The 25,000-nt window shown below is 43.6% G+C and overlaps 2 protein-coding genes and 1 non-coding gene across 3 annotated transcripts in view; all 3 read left to right on the top strand.

Moving 5' to 3' along the window:
- unc13ba (unc-13 homolog Ba (C. elegans)) overlaps positions 1–12,700 on the top strand; it is a 99,828-nt gene extending 87,128 nt beyond the window's left edge. The window contains exons 34-42 of the mRNA XM_030791732.1: positions 7,371–7,459; positions 7,738–7,884; positions 8,510–8,619; positions 9,620–9,696; positions 10,092–10,163; positions 10,280–10,427; positions 11,367–11,459; positions 11,732–11,891; positions 12,415–12,700. Of these exons, the coding sequence (XP_030647592.1) occupies positions 7,371–7,459; positions 7,738–7,884; positions 8,510–8,619; positions 9,620–9,696; positions 10,092–10,163; positions 10,280–10,427; positions 11,367–11,459; positions 11,732–11,891; positions 12,415–12,700 (1,182 nt within the window). The remainder of the gene's footprint in view (positions 1–7,370; positions 7,460–7,737; positions 7,885–8,509; positions 8,620–9,619; positions 9,697–10,091; positions 10,164–10,279; positions 10,428–11,366; positions 11,460–11,731; positions 11,892–12,414) is intronic.
- A 4,016-nt stretch (positions 12,701–16,716) lies between these two features.
- atp8b5a (ATPase phospholipid transporting 8B5a) overlaps positions 16,717–25,000 on the top strand; it is a 35,173-nt gene continuing 26,889 nt past the window's right edge. Inside the window, exon 1 of the mRNA XM_030791346.1 lies at positions 16,717–16,849. The gene's annotated coding sequence lies outside the window, so the exon portion shown is untranslated. The remainder of the gene's footprint in view (positions 16,850–25,000) is intronic.
- On the top strand, positions 22,709–22,801 carry trnai-uau (transfer RNA isoleucine (anticodon UAU)). Its single transcript is given in 2 exon segments — positions 22,709–22,746; positions 22,766–22,801. It is a non-coding gene; the product is annotated as a tRNA-Ile (tRNA).

Here is a 25,000-nt window from a genome sequence, read left to right as displayed (position 1 = left end):
TTTAGCACACAGTGCTTATGCATATTAAAAAAAAAAAGTTGATGTGTGAGTTAGAGTGAGTTGGTTGTCGTGGGTGCTTAGAAACACTGTCAGTTCCATCATAACTCGATGATGTGATGACTGAATTAGGTGACATGCTGTAGATATTACAGTATTTCAGTCATAGCTGCAGTGTTGTTACCGTAGAAACACATACCAGTAGTGTTCTGTTGGCTGTTACTAAACGTTCTAAAGTGCTGAGACACACTCTACAGCTCGTGTGTGTGTGTGTGTGTGTGCGTGTGTGTGTGTGTGTGTTGCTATCATACAACTCTGTTTCTGTCCCATGCCTTCCTCATCCTCATCTGTTCTTCAGGCTATCACTGATGATGAAGGGAATGAGGTGGGTATTTGTGTTTTCAATAAGTGGTGTGTGTGTGTGTGTGTGTGTGTGTGTGTGTGTGTGCGCGTGTGTGTGTGTGAGCTCATGAGTGTGTGTGCTTCTGTGCTTCAAAGTGCACAAAAAAGATTGTACTGAATTCAAAGATGAGTGTATGTTTGTGTGTGTGTGTGTGTGTGTGTGTGTGTGTGAGAGAGAGAGAGAGTCTGAGTGTATGTTTGTGTGTGTGTGTGTGTGTGTGTGTGAGAGGGAGAGAGAGAGAGTCTGAGTGTATGTTTGTGTGTGTGTGTGTGTGTGTGTGTGTGTGTGAGAGAGAGAGAGAGAGAGAGTCTGAGTGTGTGTGCGTGTGTGTGTGTGTGTGTGTGTGTGAGAGAGAGAGAGTCTGAGTGTGTGTGTGTGTGTGTGTGTGTGTGTGTGTGTGTGTGTGTGAGAGAGAGAGAGAGTCTGAGTGTGTGTGTGTGTGTGTGTGTGTGTGTGTGAGAGAGAGAGAGAGTCTGAATGTGTGTGTGTGTGTGTGTGTGTGTAATGAGTATAGCCTGTCTGACTTTGACTGACAACTTTTATTTCCTCTTCACCCTTTACACTCGCTCTTTTTCTCCACCAGTCTGATGACTCGGACACCAAGGTGAGACAGTGAAGTGAACAAACGCGTGTGTGTAGAACGATACCTCATACATACCCAGACACTGACTCTGTCTGCTCTGTGTTGATGTATGAGAGTGAAGCAGAGTGCCTGAGAATGAGAGCTTGGCAAGAGGGCTGCCAGTGTGGAACCTCTCCAAATTTATTAGCTGGATTAATCCTGGAAGCTGTTATATGTTACTGTCGCTGAATGTAGCGCTGGGGTGTATATATATATATGAGTTATAATTTTGGTTTTTATCCATTTGGTTGTCATCCGTTCCCCCTCCTAACTAAAATTCTTGTGTCCTTTCTCTGAACATCAGTCCGGCTGCTCGGATTCGGAGGGATCTGAGGTATGTTGGGAGAGAGAAACAGAACGGGCTGGGTCCAAGGGTGGAGAATTCCCCAGGTTTAATTCAGGGCACAGCGCGAGTGCGTGATGTGACTCATTGGCAGAGGAAATCAGACTGTTTCGAGTAGCCTTTGATTCAGATCCTACATTTGGAAAACACTTCTCTTGTCTCGAGACAGTCGACAGGCTATGGACAGGAAACCACGCAGACAGTAATCTATTTTTGTCGTTTAAGACAAAAATAATCACGGTATCCCTGTAAACATGTGTTCAGTTGGCTGGGTTTTTTTTAGATGTATGTCAGATTTGATTTTTTTCAGTTCACGGACTCAGATAGGTGTTTAGTGAACAGTAGTGGTGTTTTAGGAAGGGTGTTTCTGTAATTTAAGACAGCGAAATGCCCAACTTTGCGTGTTTCTGTTTCATTCAATTTTAGATCGACAACAAGGAGAGAGAGAAGAAGGTTGGTTTACTGGATTCAGAAAAAAAAAATCTGGTCGTTAGAAAAGAAACTACTATTTTATAGAGTCAGACACTTGTGTGTTAGTGTGTCTCTCTGTTTGTGTCTCTGTGTTTGTGTCTCTGTGTTTGTGAGTTTTTGTGTCTCTGTGAGTGTTGTTGTTTGGTGTTGTTTTGTCGGTGTGAAGATGAAGGAAAACTGAGAGTGCGTGTATGGTGTGGTATGAGGATGAGGATGTCACGGTTCAGGAACAGAACCTCGTTGGGGGCTGCTAAAGGCCTTGTGTATTGGGTAAAGTTGTTCATTTCAGTGGCAGTAATGAGCAGGACCTTTAGAGCGGATGTTCAGCCTGACAGATCAGACCTGTAAAACTTGTGCCAGAGATATTTTTTTAGGAAGTTCCCTGGAGGCGTGATTGGGGTTCGAACTGTTTTGTTTGTTTGTTTTGGTTTGTTTTGGTTTGGTTTGTTTTGGTTTGGTTTAAGTTGTTTTGTCTTTGCTTTTCCCGGCGGTAGGAAGAGGAGGAAGCAGACAGTGAGGAGGAAAAGGTTTGGGTTTTAAAACCTTGTCCAGACACTGTCATTCAACCATCACTCAGCATTCTGGGACAATATGTCAAAGTTTTAAATGAAACTCTATAAATGATGACACACATACTGCTGTCTGTAAAGGGACATGCTGCCCTTCCATTTCCCCATATACACCCATTAAATATTGTGTGTGTGTGTGTGCGCGCTTGTGTGTGTGTGTTTGTAGGTTTGTGTGCGTGTGTGTGTATGTGTGTTTTCTTTGTTTGTGTGTGTTTGTGGGGCTGTGTATGTGTGTATGAATGTGTGTGTGTGTGTGTGTGTGTGTGTGTGTGTGTGTGCCTGTGTGTGTGTTAGTGTGTGTGTGTGTGTGTGTGTGTGTGTGTGTGCCTGTGTGTGTGTTAGTGTGTGTGTGCGCCTGTGTGGGGGTAACTGGGTGTGTCTCTGTCTGAACAAAGTCCATCACTCAGTGCTTCTCTCTTTGAAGTTGCTGGTCATTATCAACTTGTCAAAAATGTCATTGTTTTCATATTGCCTCAGCATTTCTGCCTTTCCTGTGCGTGTGTGTGTGTGTGTGTGTGTGTGTATGAGAGAGAGAGAGGGAGAGAGAGCGTTGAATGTGCCCGTTACCATAGCGACTGTTGCTGACGGTGACTTGTGTCCTGTCACTTTGGCCGCGAGGGCCTGGGCCTCAGTCATCGACTCATTGGCTTATTTTCGTGACTAAATCATTTTCCCCCTCATCTGATCACACTCACTCCATCTCTAACTCCTGTCTTATCACACCATCTCTCTGTGTCTTTCATTTATGGTAACCACACATTCCTTTTCTTTTAACTTTATTCTTTTTTTTTCTTCTCTCTCTCTCTCTGTCTCTGTCTTTTTTATAGCGTGGTAAAAAAGAGAAGGTATGTTTGTGCAGTTGGGAGGTTGTGTGTGTTCCTAGGTTTTTAATGCAGTGTAAATTCAGACTGGTGTCATGCACTCCATAGTACCAGCTATTAGAAAAGCATGTTTGCTCTGTTAGAAGACAGCTATACTATATTTATCCATCTGTCTATCTGTCTAGCTAGATTAGCTCTTTGCCAGTCTATATATTTATCGTGTGAGTGTGCACGTGTTTATAAATGCATGTGTTTATAAATGCATGTGTTTATAAATGCACATGTTTATAAATGCATGTGTTTATAAATGCATGTGTTTATAAATGCACGTGTTTATAAATGCACGTGTTTATAAATGTTTTTTGTTTATAAATGTTTTTTGTTTTCTTTTTACTCATTGTCCCTCTGTTTGCCATTTCTTCCCTCCTTCCTCAGTCTGAGGCCAAGAAAGAAAAGGTGTGAGCACTCCTGTGTGTCTGTGTGTGTGTGTGTGTGTATCTGTGAATGTATGTGTGTGTGTGTGTGTGTTTATCTGTGAATGTATCTGTGTATGAGTGTGTGTGTGTGTGTGTGTGTGTGTGTGTGTGTGTGGATCTGTGAATGTATCTGTGTATGAGTGTGTGTGTGTGTGTGTGTGTGTGTGTGTGTGTGCGTGTGTGTGTGTGTATGTGTGTGTGTGTGTGTGTTGTTAGTAGTGTGTTAGGAGATGAACACTCATTCTGTTTTTGTCTGTTTTCCTTTTCTCATCCTCGATTAGGCTGAAAAGAGAGACAAAGAGAAAGAGGTTGGTTCAGCTGAGCTTTCCCTAGCCACCCCCTCTACCCACACCCCCAACACACACACACGCACGCACACACACACGCACATGCACGCACACACGCACACGCGCACACGCACGCACACACACACACACGCACGCACGCACATGCATGCACATACACACACACACACACACTCACACACACGCACACACAGACACACACACACACACACTCATAAGTCACAAATCTGTAGAAGTCGTGTAATCCAGAATTTCATCTTCTCCTTTTGAGAGCTTTCTGAATCCTTTCCAAGAGTGTGTGTATGTATGTACACCTTCGTCTGTGTGAACATTTTTGTGTGTGTATATGTGTGTGTGTTTGTGTGTCTGTGTGTGTGTGTGTTGCTCTGAATGTTTACTGGGGTTCTGTTTTGTGTGTTTTTCACTTCTCTCTCTAAAGGAGGAGAATAAACCCAAAGAGGTATGTAACTCAGTATCAAACAGTGTTCTGTGCCTGAGAGAAAGAGAGAGAGACAGGCAGACAGAAGGGGAGTGTGTGTATGTGTGGGGGTGTGTGTGTGTGTGTGTGTGTGTGTGTGTGTGTGTGTGTGTGTGTGTGTGAGAAGGAAACAGAGAGGCGATTAGCGGGAGAGATAATGTTTGTGTGTATGAGAGAGAGAGAGAGTGAGTGACAGAGAGAGGGAGTGAATGTGGGTTAGTGTGTGTGTATATTGTAAATTAATGTTCTCATTAGCTAATGCCTCGCAAGTATGATGCAGTACTTTTCAGCATGCCTGCGCGCACGTGTGTGTGTGTGTGTGTGTGTGTCTGTGTGTGTCTTTAGCTCAGTTCATGCTTTCATGCTCTGTTGTCTCTGCCATGGATTTTCAGACCAGATGAATCTTTTTAGGACAAACAGACTAACAGAGGGGTCAATTAATGATTCATGCGAGAGGTCTGACCCAGATGTGTTTCTGGCTAACAGAAATAGCTCAAGAGAGTTTTTGCCATAAAGGCTTATTAGAGCTGAGGGATCAGGTTATGATTCATCAATTTGTTTATTTATGTATGTGGTGATTTATTTATTTATCCAGAAGTTGCCTCAGGCCAAAGTGATTTGTCCACACATCAGACCGCCTTTACTGATCCGTGTTAATGCATATGTGCTACTGAAAAGAACATGGACTCTTATTCACTGTGGGCACAGTTTTCTCTCTCTCTCTCTCTCTCTCTCTCTGTGTCCCTCTCTCTCACCCTCTCTTTCACTCTCTCCAGAATTCATAGCGTTTCGTAAAGAAGGCTGTTTATGTCAGTCTGACAAATAATTTCTGAACAACTGTTTTATTTTGCAGCTTTTCACTAAAAAGATTTATATTTGTTTATTTACTCTCCCTTTATCGATGTTGTGTGTGTGTGTGTGTGTGTGCGTGTGTGTGCGCGTGTGTGCGCTTTTTCCTAAATCTCTAGTCGAAAAATGAGGAAAATAAGGTTTGTTTGATTGATAATTTATATTTATTCCCTGTACTTCAGATGAACCTTAATCCCATTTATCCCAATAAATCAGTGTAGCATAAACCAAGAAGGTCCCACCCTTGTTAACGTGCAGCTCTCTGCTCATGAGTTCACCTCTGTCGAGTTCCCTCCCTTTCCCTGTAGAGTCACCATGCATTCTCACTGTTCACTCCCACCCCCCGGCAAAAAAAAACTTTTTTTTTTTTTCATGTTTTCTTTGACTTTTCTTTTGCTTGCATCCAATTCAAGAATGAGGTGACGGACAATACAAAAAAGGTACACCTGCTGTTCAGGATTCTGTGTGTGTGTGTGTGTGCGTGTTTATGTGTGTGTGTGTTTGTGTGTGAGTGTGTGTGCTTGCGTGCGTGCATCCGTATGTTCGTGTGTGTGTGTGTGTGTGTGTGTGTGTGCGTGTGTGTGCATGTGAGTGTGTGTGTGTGTGTGTGTGTGTGTGTGTGTGTGTGTGTGCACGTGTGTGTTTGGGTGTGAGTGTGTGTGCTTGTGTGCATCTGTATGTTCATGTGTGCGTGTGTGTGCGCACGCCAGGTCATGATAGAAGATACGATCTCCCTGATTAAATATCTCGCTTCTCTCTGAAATGCACCGACATTGTTAAAGAAAACGCTTTTTTTTTTTCTCTTAAGGGCATTGCTGTTCTCTCTCTTTTTTTCTGTTTTAAATCATGATCTGTATTCTATATTAAACACTGGTGGAGAAGTCCTCTCTTTATGTAATCAGATTTACATGCTTCCCTGCAGTGAATTAGTTTTCCAGGCTGTGACTAATCACACCTTTAACAGATTTTTCCCCTCTCAGAACAGACTGTGTGTTCACCAGTTTAAGGGACATTAAAACACTTTCCAATCTCTCTCTTTAAAAAAAAAAAGAGAAAAAAAAAAGGAATAAGGAGAGCCTCACTAATGAGCCCTTTACCCTGTGGTTAATGGGACACTGCTCTCCTCTTTTCTCTGAGATCAGTCGTCTGGTTTACACGGTGCAGCGCTGAAGCCTCTGAACAGAGGAGGCGTCAAACTGATGGTGCAGTGATGCTAGACTGTAGAGCATTTGGGAGTATTTTAATGATCGCACGTATGTAGGTTTTTTATCGGACGCGTTTAATTCCATGTAATGTGGAAACAGAGTGGGTTTGGTCTGTACCATCAACAGCGTTCCGTTCCTGTGATATTCCTTTTAAATTTCTCATTCATTGATCTCTCACTCCCAGTCACTGTCTTTTTTATTTATTTATTTCTTTTGGTCAATTGCAGCCCTCCGATAATTCACATTAACTAGTCATTGCTCATTCCATTACCGCGACAACCACAGATAGGTTTAGAGTGACTGCCTTCTCAACTCATTCATGGCACTTAGTGAAGGTATTTAAGATGCGCAAGTCATTTGCATACAGAACCCTGGGGGAATGTAGGATGGAGGTTGCCCGGGCAACTGTCGCCGGGAATCCACGTAAACAATAATCAGTTCCCTGTGTGCACCCTGTCACTGTTGGAAGAAGCGTTTCTGATTACTCTGAAGTGCATAACTGGAGTTTATAAAGGATGCTTGCCAATGGAAATTGAATTACAAATGTGTTATTGAGTTTTGAATATTGATCAGTACACAGGGATCTATTTCTGTTAAACGTAAATTTAAGTTTTTTATAAATTGTTTTAGCTTGTAGGAAACGGACCGACCTGTTTTATAAATGATGATCAACAGAACATTGTGAGGAAGACTCAGGTCATATAAGAGTCAACAATATTTCGATGAGTAACTGTGGGCTAGTTTTCAGTGTATGACATTTAATGTGAATGTGTGTGTGTGTGTGTGTGTGTGTGCGCATGTGTGTGTGTGTGTGTGTGTGTGTGTACCCAGCTGGATTCTGAGGCTGCCGACATCCTGAATGATCTGCAGGTGAAACTGAACACAGTGCTGGATAACCTGAGTGCTATGTTTGCGAAGAGGTCAGTGAAACACACACACACACACACAAACAAATGCTTAACAAATTTTATGTTGGCCCAGCATAAAATATATATCCATCAGATTAAGAAAGGAAGTTTTTCTGTGTTTTGTGATGTCATTATTAGGACAATGTTTACGGTTTACGTGGAGGTGCCATTTGACATAAGGTCATGCGGTGCAACAGTTGGTATATAAGATGGCGTTTTGATGTTTATATGTGTTCTCTCTCTCTCTCTCTCTCTCTCTCTCTCTCCCCCCCCCCCCTCTCTCTCTCTAGTTTCCAGAACCGTATAAATGTGTGTATGCGTCAGATGGCGGAGATTCTGTACCAGATCAAAGGGCCTCTGAATGCGAACGCGCGGAACACGGCCGAAGCCGACGCGGACAACATGCTCAGGCCACTAATGGAGTTCCTCGACGCTAAGTGAGCTCTGTTTACCGTTCGCCTTATTCACTTTCTTTTTTTTTTTTTTTAAGTGAAAAGTGGATGTCTCTGGCCTCGAGCGCTGACCAGTTCAAACACGCTCAGAGCCTTGCTGTATTTTCCAATGTAGTCATGTCTCTGATGAGTTCACCTGTTTTAGCTTATTAAAATATCACCGCGTTAACTAGCATTGCGGGTTAATCCTACTGGTAAGAGCTAGTAAAGTAAACTTTCTGTTGCCTAGCAACAGTGTAGCATTTGTGCAGTACCAAGTTTTCTTTTCGTTTACACAGGTCTGAATTACACATAATTTGCTTATTAAAAGATCTTGTAATGAAAATATGTCCTTGCTCTTGTCATAGAAGTATATCTATGAAACTCCTTATTTCTTAATGGAATGAACAACATTATCTCGCTCTAAACAGCTGAGGGGAATCTCTCAGCTTCATACGCCAGCTATTTGTGTACGGCCAAGAGCTAGGGACTTACAGATGGAGTTAATTCCTCCCTGTAGATGCCATTTTGGATCTGGCATAGACAGTTTCTGCATGCAGAGGTATTGGGGCTATTGCCGTAGTTCATGTGGCCCTGACTGACCGTGGGTGTGTTTCCCTTCTCTGTGTAGCCTGAGCGTGTTTGCAGACGTGTGTGAGAAGACGGTGTTGAAGAGGGTGCTGAAGGATCTTTGGAAGACAGTTCTGATCAGTATGGAGAAAAGCATCGTGCTGCCACAAAGCAATGACAGCCTGGTAAGTATTTCACACACACACACACACACACACACACACACATCCATTTCTGTCTGGGTCAGGGCTGCACCACACTCCAGAGGAAGCACAGGGTTTAGCATGTAGACATACCAGCAGAGAGAGGCTGTGGTCAGGACTTGAACTGACAACCCTCTGGTTGCAGGACAGGTTTTACTGCCTACTAAGCCACCACACCAAAGCACAGTTTAACCGAAAAGGTGCCGTGTTGTTACTAGTTGGGTTGGGAAGTCACACAGTCAATCAGGGCACATGTGTCTGACGTGTGAGGTGTAAATGTTCAGATCAGATATGTTGTTATTTAGATATATGTCACCGTTTAAATCTTGGATCAGAAATGTTGATTATCTGTTTGGGAAAGATTATTGAAAATGTGTGTAGGTAAATAGAATTCAGACTCAGGGAAAGCAGATTAAGAGAAGACAAACACACACACACTCACACTCACACACGCACTCATACATGCACACTCACACACACTCACACACGCACTCATACATGCACACTCACACACACTCACACACGCACACTCACACACGCACACTCACACACGCACACACACGCACTTGAACAAGGAGTGGATTGAGACAGTCTCTCAGTCTTTGACTTTCGGTCCCCCCAGTGAGACAGTCATAGTTTTCTCTGTTCCCAGTGAAGTTACTGGTCTAGACATGTCAGTTCTTTTTGTCAGCTCTATTTCTTGTGAGTTTTGCCCCTGTCTCAAGTGGAGTTTGTGTGTGTGTGTGTGTGTGCGTGCGCATGTGTATGTGATTATGCGTGTGTGTGTGTGTGTGTGTGTGTGTGTGTGTGTGTGTGTGTGTGTGTGCGCGTGTGTGTGTGATTTTCTGTGTGTGTGTTTTTCTCTGTGCATGTGTGTGTGTCTGTGTGTGTGTTTCTCTGTGTGTGTGTGTGTGTGTGTGTGTGTGTGTGTGTGTGTGTGTGTGTGTGTGTGAGATGTGCTAGTGAAGTTGATGACACTTCTGGGTGTTTCTCTCCTCAGGGAGCCCAGATTCTCACTGCTGCCAAGGAGCTCTCCAAACTTAAGGTATTCTCTCTCTCTCTCTCACACACACACACACACACATTCACATAGAGAGTCTGAAAACTTTCTTTAGAAACACATTGAACTTCATTGAGACAATTCTGAAAAGTAGGGTAAAAGTTTCACTCTCTCACAATCTCAAATCTCTAATTCTGTCTCTCCCAGTCTCACAGACACACACTCACACTCATCAGTTCTTTAACATCAACTACTGTGACATACTCTCCGCTGCATTGAGATATTTATGTTCTTTCACTGATCCTTTTTGCTTACAGTCAGTATGTTTTCCTCTATTTCTGCTCTACTATCATAGCCATAAGAACAGCCCTAGCTTTCAGTTTTAGTGTTTTATGGAAGTGGGTGTGGCTAACAGCTGTCTGTCTTGTTGACTGACACAGGGAGGTGGCGAAGCTAAGAGTCTGACACCAAAACAGTGTGCCATTATGGAAGTAGCACTGGACACAATTAAGGTATCTATCTATCTATCTATCTATCTATCTATCTATCTGTCTGTCTGTCTGTCTGTCTATTTTTTTCGTGGCTGTTTGAGCTGTTATCTCTCTACATCTCTGTCTCTCTCCGTCAGCAATTTTTCCATGCTGGAGGGAATGGGCTGAAGAAGGTTTATCTGGAGAGGAGCGGGGAGCTGTCGTCTCTGCGCTATGCTCTCTCTCTCTACACACAGAGCACTGACGCTCTCATACGCACGTTTGTCAGCACACAGCACGCACAAGGTGAGACACGCACGCACGCATACACACACACATACACACACACACACTCACACACACTCACATACACACACACACACACACACACACACACACACACACACACACACATACAAAACACACATTCACACACGCGCGCACACACACTCCTTCACACACATAAAGCACACACATATACACACACTCATTCAAACTTGCACACATACACATATACAAGCACACACATTAACACACATGCAGGCACACACACACACACACACACTAACCCTCACAAACCACACACATACACACACAAATACACTCATTTCACACATACAAACATACACATATACAAGCACACACATTTGCACATACACATGCACACATGCACAAGGTGTGATACACACTCACACACACACACACACATGCCCAAGGTGAGATACACACACGCACAAACACACACGCGCACACAGTCACACGTATGTATATGTGACATAAGTGCTAATCCGCACGCCTCCTGTATTTTCTGTCAGTGCATAATGGTATGGGCATCAGGATCACCCCCAATGAGAAAGTTCGACCAGACAGAGGTGAGTCATTTAATAGCTTTACATCGCCCCCCACCGACACCCCCATTTGCTCCCTCCTGTATCTCATTAAAAACTGCAGTATGTTCACTGAATCTGTGCTCTGTCATCTTGATATTACTACATATTGTATGTGTGTCGGTGTGTCTGTCTTTCTGTGTGTGTGTGTGTGTGTGTGTGTATGTGTGTGTATGTGTGTGTATGTGTGTGTCTGCCTGTCTGTCTCTGTGTCTGCCTGTCTGTCTCTGTGTCTGCCTGTCTGTGTGTGTTGTGTGTGTGTGTGTGTGTGTGTGTGTCTGTGTGTCTGTCTGTCTGTCTGTCTCTGTGTCTGCCTGTCTGTGTGTGTGTGTGTGTGTTGTGTGTGTTTGGCTGACAGGCTCAGGGGTGGAGAAGCCAGTGGGTGAGGCCATTATTCAGGTGGATCTGTCGCCCCCTGCTGGTAATGGAGAGCAAAAACTAAACGTGAGAGGTGAGAGAGATGAGTTCAAATGCAATCTATCTATCTATCTGTCTATCTATCTGTCTGTCTATCTATCTGTCTGTCTATCTATCTGTCTGTAAGTCTGCCTGTCTAGCAGTCTATCTGTGTGAGTGTTTCACTCTGTTTGACAGTTTATTAGTCTCTCCATTCACTCATGTTTCCATGTATTCATCTGTTCTCTTTCCGTATCTCTCTCTCGCTCCCTGTCTCTCTCTCTTTCTCTCTTTCTCTCTCGCTTTCTTTCTCTCTTACTTTCTCAGTAATCGCTGTAAACGACTTGAAGTGGCAGACATCCGGAATGTTCCGACCCTTCGTGGAGGTGAATCTGGTCGGCCCTTCGCTCACTGATAAGAAGCGAAAGTTCACGACCAAATCCAAAAACAACTGCTGGTCAGCCAAGTTCAACGAAGCCTTTCAATTGTGAGTGAGAATCTCCACAGGACTGACTGCCGCTCTTTTTTCCACCTAAGATGTGTTCCGAATGTGTCATTTTCCAGGAAAAGGGGAGAAGAGACATGTTTCTCTTACATTTCTCTGTTGGCTTTAGAAATATGGATTCATCAGTGAGCTTTCATCATGTGGATATAGAGGACAGTGTTAGGCAGTGGTGGTAAAAAGGACCTTTTTATGGGTGTGTGATTGCTGTGAGAAACAGACATGTTTTACATATTTCGTCTCTGTCTCCTGCTTTTGACCCCTTTGGCTTTTACACTTTTTCTCCCTCTTGATCTGTCGTTTGGCTCGAGTTTCTCTTTTTATTTCAATCTGGTTCTGTTGTCTCTTCGCCCCCTTACTCCCCCTCTCTCTCTGTCTGTCTCTCTCTCTCTCTCTCTCTCTCTCTCTCACTTTTTCTCTCCCTCTCCCCCTCTGTCTCTCTCTCCCTCTCTCTTTCTCTTCCCCTCTTTCTTTCTCCCCCCCCCCCCTCTCTCTCTCTCTCTGTCAGTGTGCTGGGGAAGGGAGTGAGTCCAGACTGTTACGAGGTGCAGGTGTCGGTGAAGGACTACTGTTTTGGTCGTGCAGACCGTTTGGTGGGCGTGGCCGTGATCCAGTTGCGGGACGTTGCCGACCGGAGGAGCTGTGTCTGCTGGTCTCCCATGGGCCCGCGGATCGGAACCGACGAAACCGGAGTCACAGCCCTACGCATTCTCTCCCAACGACAAAACGACGAAGTCGCCAAAGAGTTTGTCAAACTCAAGTTTGAAACACGACCTGCAGAGGAGGGAAGATGAGGAGGGATGGATGAGGGGAAAGAGTGGATGGGTGGAAGGAGAGAGAGAGAGAGAGAGAGAGAGAAAGACTGTCTGATGCATGTCTCCAAAGCAACAGTCATTGCCACTCTGGAAAGTTCCACCTCTATGATGTACAGGTTGAGCTGCGCTCCCTCCTGGTCTGTCCTACGCTGCAGGAGGGATAGCTGGGTGAACTCTTACTTATTACACCTGTTTGATAAACACACACATTCACACACACACACACACACACTAGAACAGAATAAGTGAAGCTGGGTATGTATTACCATACGGGGCCCGTGCGTCGACCGTCCATTGTACAGTGGATAGGGAATTAACGACTGTTTGGCCTTTAATGATTGACTGGCCTGTAAAGACTCACTGGCCTATAACACCTGATTGTCTTGTAACGACTGATTGGCCTGTAACAACTGTATGATCCACCTTGCCTCTAACAAAATATGATGCTATTTCCACCATAGGTGTGTGCGAAATGTATTAACGTCCAGTTAAGTCATTAACTTAAAATTAATAATTAAAATTACAATTAGGCCACATTTAATGAACAGCGCTTTCCTCTCCCTCAATATGCACGGCTGAAGTGCCCTTGGGCAAGGCACCTAACCTCCAACTGCTCCCCGGGCCCCTAACCCCCAACTGCTCCCCGAGCACTGCGGATATGGCTGCACACTGCTCTGGGTGTGTGTGTGTGTTTATTAACTCACTGCACTTAGTGTGTGTGTGTGTGTGTGTGTTCACCGCTCTCCAGATGGGTTAGAATGCAGAGATCAAATTTCCCCACTGAAGAATTAATAAAGGGATTAAACTTAAACTATAACTAATACTCAAACTCAAACTCAAACTTAATTAACCTCTGAAATTCACTGAACTGTGAATTAACTGTAATTTTTCTATGTTCTAATTTGGTCATCTGTACACAAAGCAGAATTGCAGGACATTAATACAGCATTTGTATCATCAGCTTTAGTCAACAGAGCTACGTTTGGTGTCGAGAGAAAGAAAAGTCAAGAGAGGAGAACAGTTTGGGTTGCCATGACAACATGACCCTACGACACAGCGGTGGGAGAGCGAAGAGGAAATGTGAAAGCGTGAGGTTTAGGCCACTGACACGTCTGTGTCCCTGTGCCACCGCGTGGTTTTCTGTTTTAACCGACCGCCGTGCTCGCTGCTCGGGCTGCGCTGGCCCACCGTGTCAGCCGCGGTCATTTTATTAACTGCACACGCACGCGTTCACCTGACCGTTAGGTGTTGACCGGGGTTCTGGAAATGCCGTGAGCGATGACGGCGGTTACGAACAGCGGTCTGAGCTGCTGTCCCTCTCTGATGCCTCATCTCTAACGAGGTCACGTTGGACGTAAGCGTGCTCTGCCGGTGCTTTGTTTTATACCAGAAATCGAAAATGATACCTCCGCTGACATCAAGAATACGTGAGGGTATTGTGTGACCACGTCAGGTCCTGCCCGGGCCAACGTTGCGATCGTCTGGGTCCCGGGATTAAGGGCCCGGTCTAACAGCCGTGCGTACAGCCCCAGGGCCGTTGGACTGACGGTCATAGGCTTTGTTTTTAACTGGCAGTTTAGTTCTCATACTTAAAGCCTTAAGAACACAGCTCCTCATTACCTGTCTCTGCAGAGAGAGAGAGAGAGAAAGAACGAGGGAGGAGATGAGGGAGGGAAAAGAAAGAAACTAAATCGAAAACATGTTTTAAAACTTAGTAATTGATATCGTGATGCAATCGGAATCAGAGTTAGCAGTGTTTGTGGAGTTACAGTGATATAGAGCAGTGTAGTTGGGTAATTTTACGAAAGAATATGGACATCAGGAGAACAAATAAAGAATAATTTATGTCTGTGTTTGTGTGTGAGAGAGAGAGAGAGTCACACTGAAGGGAGTTTTGCCAAACAGCGAATGTTTGAACTCGTTCTTCACCATTACTTACGAGTGGCCTTACTGTGGGAGGGGATATGTAGATTGGGGGGAGGGGTTAGCATATTAAGCAAGGGGAGGGGCATAGCATAGAGTTGTGTTTAGCTCCTCCTCCTCCTGTCTTAGTTCAAATGGTCTGAACCGCCAAATGACCAGACCTTTTCTTACTTCCTCTCACCTTCACCTTTTCACTCACTGATTTTCTCAAGTCGTGACTGACTGTGTGACATTAATAATTCTTATTATGGATACTTTATTTATTTGTTTATTTATTCATTTTTTGCGTAAGCACGTGAACAATCCGAAATGAAGAATGAGAGAACAAAACAGATTTTTCTCTCCCGTCTCTCCTGTGATGCGTTTTGTCTGGTTGAGCCTGTAATTTCAGCTCAGTTTTGCTTTGTTTTGGCAAGTTTCTAGCACTTTTTTGAGTTAATAGCACTGATCAGTACCTAAGTAAAGTCCACACAGGAGTTCTGGAATTTTTATTGTATCCTGGACTGAAAGACACAGCTCTATAAACATCTTGTTAACAACTTCTGTCTTTTCTGTTTTTGTATGATTGTGAATGATTGTGAACAGATGGATATTCAAATGAGCTTAGCTTCCCAGATCCTACCATTGGTGGATCAGGGCATTTTTACTAACCACATGGGGCCATGACTGGCTTAAGGAGATGACTGACGGACCAGTCTAGCCAATAGCGCGCCCTTCCTAGTGAGGAAGTGGATACTATGTTTACCTTGTGCCAAGTAGAGTTCTGCTTCATTCTCCTTTTTTTTTCTTTCTGTTTTGTCATTTATATGAAAAAAATGATAGATGTACACAGACTGTAAATGAAATGGATAAGCATGTATTTAATGTACACAATCTAAAGTGAACTAGAATTTATTTATTTGGCGATACATTTTATTTTCATGTACTGTCAAACGTGAAACAAAGATATTTATTATTTACAATAGAGATCATTGCACACAATGTTAAAAATACTTATATGAATATTTGAATTTTGTATATAAATTTATGAAACACGACTGTCTCTTTGACTGTTCTTGTTCAGAGCCATAACGGCACACCCATGCCAGAGTGTCCCTTAATTCTGTTCAATTGCATCAACATGGTGGCGACAGAAGGAAGAAGGAAGTTGAAGAAAAGTTCAAATCTTGTTGTGAAAAATCTTTCCACCACAAAAATTGTGACATGTCGACTGTCCCATGTAATTAGCAGCGCTGAAACACCTGATGACCTGCTTTAATGACCACACACTTCGCAAAACGATTTTTTTAATTACTGCAGCTTTAATTAGTGTAACTGTAACCGATCGCATCCGGTGAGGAAAGAGAGGAAGAGCGACTCTGAACAGGCACACGGCGTTCAAAGTGCCACCGCCAACGAATGACCGCGTTCCCTCGGACGCCAGGGCCCAGTCAGGCCCCGGAGAGTGAGACAGAAACATTGGAGTGAAGCCCAAAAGAAGCCTGCAGAAAACTCGTGTGCAAATCCAAGCTACAGAAATGTCTCTTAAATCCCCTCACCTCAGTCTGTCTAATCACACACAGATCTGTCTTTTACACGCGTCTCCCCTGTGTCAGCTCTGTGGTCGTTTGTTTGAGTCTGTTGCTCAGGTCAGTTGTGTGAGGGGACCTTCAGGGCAGTGTTCTGATTGTTTTATTCATGATGAGCCAACAGACAGGTAAAGCTGAGCACTTGCAGTACACTGAAAAAAACCCCCAACATTTTCCCCCTTTTTCTTTCTTTCTTTCTTTCTTTCTTTCTTTCTTTCTTTCTTTCTTTCTTTCTTTCTCTCTGTCTGTCTTTCTTTCTTTCTTTCTTTCTGTCTTTCTTTCTTTCTGTCTTTCTTTCTTTCTTTCTTTCTGTCTTTCTTTCTTCCTAATGGCATATCTTAACTTTCCTCTGAATAAGTTCTGTTTCTTTCCCTCCCATCCTCCCTCTCTCTCTCTCTCTCTTTTTTCCGATAAGGCCCATGAAATCATTTCCGTAAATGCAGTGTTAGCTGATCATTAACAAGGGAAAGAGGGGAGAGGAGAAAAAGAGAGAGCTGGCAGCTGCGGGATACTGGGACATGTTTCTCTTTCTTAAGAACGGCAAACGTAGGATCCATTCTGTTTCTCTCTCTCATGGGACTGGCTGGCCCTGGTTAGGTCCTGAGGGAATGGGAGCGAGTGCTTGACCCTAACAGAGGTACGATGAAAAGGAGCATCCAAATGTTTCATTTTAACAAAACACATGAAATCAGGCCTCTGTGTCCCTTTGTAAATCAATATCAAATGTATGGCGTTTATTCGTTTCTCATCTCCAGATTTTAGTCCAAACTATGTGGATTGTTTGCGCTGTTGGTGAGTTGTTTTGTTTTGTTTTGTTTTGTTTTGAAGGAGAGACATGTGTTTTGTTTTTCAGTGTTGCAGATGGCTGAAGGCAGCCTTTTTTCGGCTGTTAAAGTGACAGCTTTAACATTGCGGGAAAAAATACTCCAGGGCAGAGCATTTTCTGAAAAGCTCTTTGTAAAGTAAACAGTGTAACATATGTGTGCACGACGCCCGCACTCAACCTAAACCCACGGGGACCGACACTTCACAGCATATCACAGGGTTCTGTGTGTGTGTGTGTGTTTGTGAGAGAGAGAGAAAGGGAGAAGGAGAGAGAGCAAGAAAGAGAGCATTTGTCTAATGGGAACATTTGTATGGGACTTAAAACATGAAACATCTGGCTCTGAAACTGTGTGTGTGTGTGTGTGTGTGTGTGTGTGTGTGTGTCTGGCCACAGAGTACAAACAAGTCATATGTGCTGAGTATAAGTCCGAGGCTTGGAAAGGGGGAGAGAGAGGGAGAGAGGGAGAGAGAGAAGAGGCTGTTGTGTCCTTTTTTGGTATGCAGGAAATTGATACTTAAGGAAGAGAGAGAGAGGGAACACGAGAGAAAGACAGATGAATTTGTTCTGAGTACCCAAAAAAGTCAAAACAATAAAAAACAAATACTAAAGATTTTCATGGAAAAAACAGAACATTACCCCATAAGACAGAGCAGTGATAAAAGCTTAGAAAGTGTGCACGTGTGTGTGTGTGTGTGTGTGTGTGTGTGTGTGTGTGTGAGAGAAAGAAAGAGAGGGAGAGACTAGTCACGCCTCTCCGTCCTGTTTATTTTGAGCATGCGTAAGTCTGAATGAGTCTGTACTGGATACCTCCCTCTCAACAGCCATACGTGAGAACCGATGAAAAGAGAGAGAGAGAGAGATAGAGAGAGAAAGAGAGAAAGTGTGTGTCTGTGTTTGTGACAGAGAGAGAGAGCGAGAGAGAGAGAGAGAGAGAGGGAAGGGACAGAGTGATAGAGAATGTGGGAGGAGAGATACAAGAGGCACAAAGAGGAAGAGTTTTAGTTGAGTGGACCAATGTGATCTTTACTCTCAGAGTGATCAGCGGGGCCTAGCGACCGACACGTTTCCGACGGTAAGAGACTGTCCATTCCTCTTCTGCCCAGGTTATAGGTCAGATGGGGGAACTCAGGGTCAGGTCAGCAGGGAAGGGGGGGGGGGGGACGGGAGACGGACAGAGGGGTGCTTTGGACAGAGGGTCTGGGAAAAGAACAGGAAGTCAAATAAAAGAGTGTGTGTGAATGAGAGCGCATGTCTCCCTCTTTTCTCGTCCTCTCAGAGGACTCTTAAAAGAAAACGAGTGGAAAGATTGAGAGTTTTCGTCCGGGACAAACTGCCGATAACAGTGCTGTTTTGGAATGAGAATGTGTGTGTGTGTGTGTGTAATAGTTTATGTCCTGCGTGTTTTCTAGACTTTATAAACACATTTCCTGAGGTTATTTCTCTCTTGGTTTTTTTCTGCTTTGTTTTTTGCACTTTGACACAGCATTTTAAAAAGACTCAAGCATCGTTCACTTCTCCTTGTTGTTTAACTTGAATTAATGGGTTATCTTCAGTGTGCACAGAACACTGTAAATCCACTCAACTGTGTTATCATCACATTGTTAGAAACTTTAGCCATAACCCTGAAGACTGAGGTGAACAAATTATTCTGAATTTGGAGCATCTTTGTGTGGGCTCAGAGATCTGGACAGATTCGGTCGATGAGCTCATCATTAATCAGTTGTCCAATCAAATCACCTCGTTTCTGATTGTTGGAATGAGATGAGGGAGATTGTTATGATGTCATAAAAGTATCCACGGAGTCCAGTAGAATGTTCAGCTTCCCTAGAATGCGCCAGAGTTTAATGTTCCCAGTGTTGCTGATATTTAATTTAGACTTTTCAAATGCCATCCCTCCATCAATTCTACATCTAAGCCTTTGATGTCTAGACATCATATTAAAGACACATGACACTGTAACAAACACACACACACACACACACACACACACACACACACACAAGTCATGTGTCAGTGCCATTGTTCAGTGGCACTGGGTCTGCTGAGTGCGCTTATGCTGTAGCGGTGACATACACTTGACCCCATGCTCAGGTAATGATGCTCATTATGCGTCTATCAAGCAAACCTCATGAATAATTAATGAGTTTGTGCCACAGTCCTCAGAAGCCACTTGTCTGATAGGCCAGTCACTCATTGTTTAATGTGATAAATAAATAATGTGAAAATTGAAGTGACATGGTCTTATCTGGTAAAGTGAGAGGTCCAATACATTCTCCATCTTGGGGATAAGCCAGCGATCTTAAGATCGGGTGAATAATTCAGCAATCGTCTGCTCTGACCTTTCGAGTTTTTGCTGCTCGCATGTTGCGCAACTTTTGATGTTTCAGTTGGTAGATATTAGGGGAGTCTGTTAGAACAGGAAAAACACTTTGAGAAAATATCCCTTCGATCAGTTTAGGTTGGTCCTGTTCAGATCCTCTGGCCAGTCTCCTGGCAATTTGGGGTCTTGTAGTTCACTAACAAGGCCTGTCTGAATCCTTACCCCATGATTGGTGGTTTGAGTCTAGCTCAAGGCAAAACCAATACATGAGAACGTTGAAAACATTCAGAAATCGTATGGACTCTGATCTGTCTTAAAACTGATGGTCCATGCTTTGGTTCTGCAGGCAGACAGTAACGTATTGTATGATAAGAGATCATTAGATATTAGTCCTGGAATGAAAAATGACAGAAAAGTTCCTCTGGAGCTCTCAGGAGATACACTGTGAAGGTGAAGACAGGCAGCAATATGGCATAATAAAGCGTTTCCCAGAAAGAGAGGGCATGATTTAGTAATGCTGAAAAACAGACTTCTCTTTTGTACATCTATAGATCATCAATGCCAGCAATCTGAATAAGGTTTCTCTCTCTCTCTCTTTCTTTCTTTCACTCTGTCTCTTTCTCTTAGTCTCTCTCTCTCTCGCTCTCTTTCTTTCATTCTGTCTCCTTCTCTTAGGCTCTCTCTCTCTCACTCTCGCTCTCTTTTGAGTTTTTTGCTGTGATGGAGCACACTGTTTGTTTATTTTTTTGTAATAGAACAGAAAAAAAATTAAGAGATAAATAAATTGTAATTAGTAAGACACACAAAAAAGAAAACAGATTTCAGAGAAGTGTAAAGGAATGACGTCATTTCTGTGTTCTCTTCTGGTGAGATGGTGACGATGAAGCTGAGTCACCTGCTGAGTCAGTGGACACTGCCATGCATCTCAACATACACACACACACACACACACACACACACACAACACAGAGCATTAAAGATCTCTGGGTGATGGAAGGACCAGTCTGCAGCACTTTGGACAGACAGTCTCATCTCTGGACTTGTCTTTGCTGGAGAAGTCAGGACTTGTCTATATTGGAGAAGTCAGGACTTGTCTTTGCTGGAGAAGTCAGGACTTGTCTTTGCTGGAGAAGTCAGGACTTGTCTTTGCTGGAGAAGTCAGGTTTAACCAAACCAAACACACTCTTGAAGGTCTTTACACTCACCTCTGCTCCAGTCCTGTTTTAAACCTGGTCACATAAGTGAACAGTCAGTGTGGTTCTCATCTGCGGGTTTAGACGTCACCGCAAATGATTCTGCTAAAAGCTCTGTACACTTATGTCAGTATTAATGAATGTAAAATTACATAGGAAATGTTAAAGAGGAAAGGGGGTTACTGGTCATTCTGAGCATTTAAAAAAAAAGAAAAGAAAAGAAAAACAACAGTTAGGATGTTTCTAGGCTGCTTGATCTTAGGATGCTGAATTGCTCTAAATGAAGACAAAGGCATTAAGTTTCACGGCTTTAACAACAGCCTGAAAACTATTTTATCTTTGTACCTTCCTGCCCCCCTCCTCCACCCTGTCTGACACATTAGAGAGACACCACTGATGGGAAATCATCTATAGACACTCAGTACATTCCACCGTTCCTCTGCGACTGTAGCCAAATTACTCAGAGCCTCAGAAACAAAAAAACAAAAAAAAAAAATTAAAGTTGTTGCAATCTTTAAGTCATTCATCTACTGACAGAAGTTTCCCTTGCTTCTTTCGCGGTCTCTGCTCTCTGGCTAACAATCAGACATTTTCATCACTGATTAACAATGCTTCTCCCACCACACTTCCACAAATGTAAAGCACTTCCCAGAAAACATTAACAGTAAACTAATTCCCGTGCTGAGGGGATTTTTGGACAGACTCTGTGAATTTGTCTTACTTACTCTGGTCAGGTTCCTGCTCGTACCGTCAAGGAACTTCACTCCGGTAGAGATTAATTGCTTAAATGTTCTGGGCCGTACACGGCAGCCAGACGGGTTTGTTTGGGCTGGAGGCGGGTGGTCTGCCTCAGTGTTTCAGTTTTCGCCACTTCTTTTACAAAATGTTTCCTGCTATTGTTTGATCTGTTTGATACAAATCGCTCACTGTTTTGGTCTGATGTCTCATAATTTAGCGGACGCAGTCAGATAGCGTTAGTGTGTGTGTGTGTGTGTGTGTGTGTGTGTGTGTGTGTGTGTGTGTCTCAATCAGGGCTGTGCTCATGTGTGTTCAAATAATTATGTGTGTCAGATGGGGTTGTGTTTGTGTGTATGTGTGTGTATGTCTCTCTCTCTCTCTCTCTCTTGGTCTCTCTGTGCTTTTATGTGTGTGGGAGGTTTGGTGTGAACTTCATGTGTGAAACTCCGTGACAGACGTGTGTGGTCCCACAATATGTCTGTGTGTGTGTGTGTGTGTGTGTGGCTTTCAGAAACATGATCTAAATGTGCGTGTGTCACAGACATTGTAACCACACAATGAAACATCTCTGGTCATCTAGGACTTGGCCTGGGACCCCCTCTCTCACGCAGTAAAGACCTGAAATAAAATTCCTCTTCTCTCCCCTGTCTGTCTTTACCATGCTACAATCTCACACCCTGAAGACTAAAGGAAACTATTGGGAATTATCAGCAGCAGTGACAAGGAATGCTGTTGTTCTCAAATGCAAAGTGCAATTTCTTTCATAAATGTCTTTCACATTTATTTTAACAATGTGTTTTCTGGGACCACATGGTCTAGCTGTAAGCTTTGCAGCAAGCTTATTTCAGGAATAAATTTCTAAACCATTTTCTAAACTCCATTTTAAAACCATGCAGGCTTGTTCTTTAAGACTGTTGAGGTAACTGGCTCTTGTACCTACAAATAGTTTCCATATGTTCTGCTCTTGACTAACGTCAGACAGGTCCACTGCTTGTACTGGTAAACACTGAAAATAATCAGTGATAGCAAGCAACAGACCTAAAGGAGTTACCAAAACAAACAATTACTGCCCAAATACGCAGAAATGCATGGAATTCCTGATAGTTGAGGAGTTCTAATTAGAAGATAGATTTGATGTCACTTGTGTTACAGTTTGGTGAACATGCTGAGGGACAGGGCAGTGATGTCACAAAGGCATCTGAAGACGTCATGACGACAGAGCCCATAGAACGTTCAGCTGCATTGGAAGGTTCCGTTCCTAGAGCAGTCAACGCATGTTCCATTAGAAACTTACAATGGTACCACCCTTTATTTGCTATGGAAACACACAGGCAGCCTGCTTTTGACATCTGGTATGGGAAAGCTTTTTTGACGTTCTGTCAACATCACTCAAAACTCTCCGCAAGGTCAGAGTTTGTGGCTCCAGTGGCGCAATCGGTTAGCGCGCGGTACTTATACGGCAGTACCTGTGGAGTGATGCCGAGGTTGTGAGTTCGAGCCTCACCTGGAGCAGGTGTTTTTAAGTGAAGTCTTAAGATCTGCTGATACACTCACAGTGCTGTTTCCCTCAGCTGCTGCACTCCTAGAAAGACAAGAGTGGACGGTCTCAGCTGAGGACAGGATGGGGAGGGGGAAAATGAGTGAAACGTAGGGCTGTCGTAAAGTGGATAGGATGAGATACACAGGCCAAAATGCAACACAAAAGCTCCTCTGTGCTCCTGCAGCCATGTGTTTGCCATTCAACAAACAGACGCTGTGTTTGAGCTCTTGCCAAGCAAGCTCACATAAAGAGGTACCCTTTAGTTGAGGTACCTTCGGTTAATGGTGTTTGCTTGTCTGGGTAATCTTTCTGGGGCGTGGTCCTCACTGACTTCACTGTTGATGATTAGGTCTGTAGATAAACAATGAATTGTCTGCAAAGGAAAGAGTTTAATCTAAAAACATATCCTGTGTTAGGTTACTCATTAGGAATGAGATCACATCTGTGACACTGCTCATATGTGTGTGTGTGTGTGTGTGTGTGTGTGTGTGTGTGTGTGCCCACCGAAACTACTCTACGCTCAGCTTGCTGTGACAATGGGCGTATGCACTTCTCTCTCTTTTTGTTTCTCTGTCTCTCTCACAAACACACACACACACCCATACCCACACCCACACATACACACACCCACACATACACACACCCCTTTCTCCTTCTCTAGGGACCTCGTTCCCTTCTTGCGCATGGTCTTTCCATCTCACATTCCTAATGTAAGACTAAATATTTACACAAGTTACAGATTTTCACTTTCGGAAGACCTCGTTTTGGTACTATCCAGAGTAATTATTCCTCTGTGGTTACAGGCTCTGCCATAGGCCGAGAGAGAGAGAGGGTGGGGGGGATTTAAAGGTCTGCAGTGAGGGAAAAAGTTTTTTTTTGTTTTTTTTTCCTAGTTTCTCTGAGAATGGAAACTGGTAGACTTTTGGACGCTGTCCATTCACACTGGATAAACTAACCATTGACTTTACTCACACACAGAATAATCTCACCCAAAAGTGTTTGACAATGCCTTAGTGTAAGGTTTTGAAATGTTCTTGTTTTAGGCTGTGAAACAGGCAGTGTTGATGATGAGCAGAGAAAAAAGCCACGCCCATTTATCCCTCATTTTCACTGACTTTCAGTGGAAAGCTTCTCTCTAAAAGCCCATGCACAACTTTCGTGTGTGGGTGTGTGTGTGTGTGTGTGTGTGTGTGTTTAGCAGGTCCTCACTCCAGACAAAGTTTGTGTGTGTGTGTGTGTGTGTGGTGTGTGTGTGTTTTCTCCGTCACATTCTTAAACACACACATATGGTTTCTATAAATAGCTCGGGCGCTGAGGTAACCGTGGGATACCAGCCAGATGAGTGTTGGTGAAAAAAAAAAAAAAAAAAAAGGGTGTTTTCTGTTCTGGGATTCTTTCCACATCCCTGTGTAAGAAGCAGCAGCACTATATGCCAATATGTGCTTTAAGAAACTGATCAGTAATTCTCAGAAAAATGACAACAAACGCACGGTTGCAGAGGCTGATGGGGCGGTCCCCACAATGCACGTTGTCCCACATTCAAATTCACACACATGTGGCTGTTTTTCATTGAATAAGACAATGGTTTGAGCTCATTTTAACACACACACACACACACAGGTACGTTTTTGAACCAGGAATGCCATGGCTTTTGGACTGAACGAATCAAACATTAAACATTCTCTCAAGTCACGTAACATTTTTCGAGTCATATCCTTTTAAGAATTTTTGGAGTCATATTCTGTTTGGGTTATGACTCGTCAGAACAGGGCTAATAAAGATACCTGTCCTGTCTCAAGGGCGCTGTGTTTGGGGAAGGGGGTGAACTGGGACAGTCCGTTCCACTGCTCCTGGACCAAGGCCTGGGGTCAGGGGCCTCTACCAGGGGCACTGGAGAAGGAAGGGCAAAGTCGTTCAGAACCGCAGCCTGGACAAGGTCAACAGCCCTGCGTTTCCTCAACCCAGAATGAACCCTAGTCCACTTCTGTCCTGTGCTGCTACTGCAGAGGAGCTTTTGATCGTTAAAAAAAAAAAAAAAAAAAGGTCCTTGTGAAAACTTTTTGACATTTTAAGTTCTTGTACATGCTAAAAACAAACCAGTGTTTGGCATAACTGTAGCAAGGCCCAATGTCAAGCAGAACAGTGACTCTGTCTGACTCTGGTGACTGACT

The sequence above is a fragment of the Chanos chanos genome, chromosome 14 (assembly GCF_902362185.1).
Source record: "Chanos chanos chromosome 14, fChaCha1.1, whole genome shotgun sequence".
Taxonomy (NCBI): Eukaryota; Metazoa; Chordata; class Actinopteri; order Gonorynchiformes; family Chanidae; genus Chanos; species Chanos chanos.
Note: the sequence above shows the minus strand (reverse complement) of the source record. Positions and strands in the feature narration are given on the sequence as shown.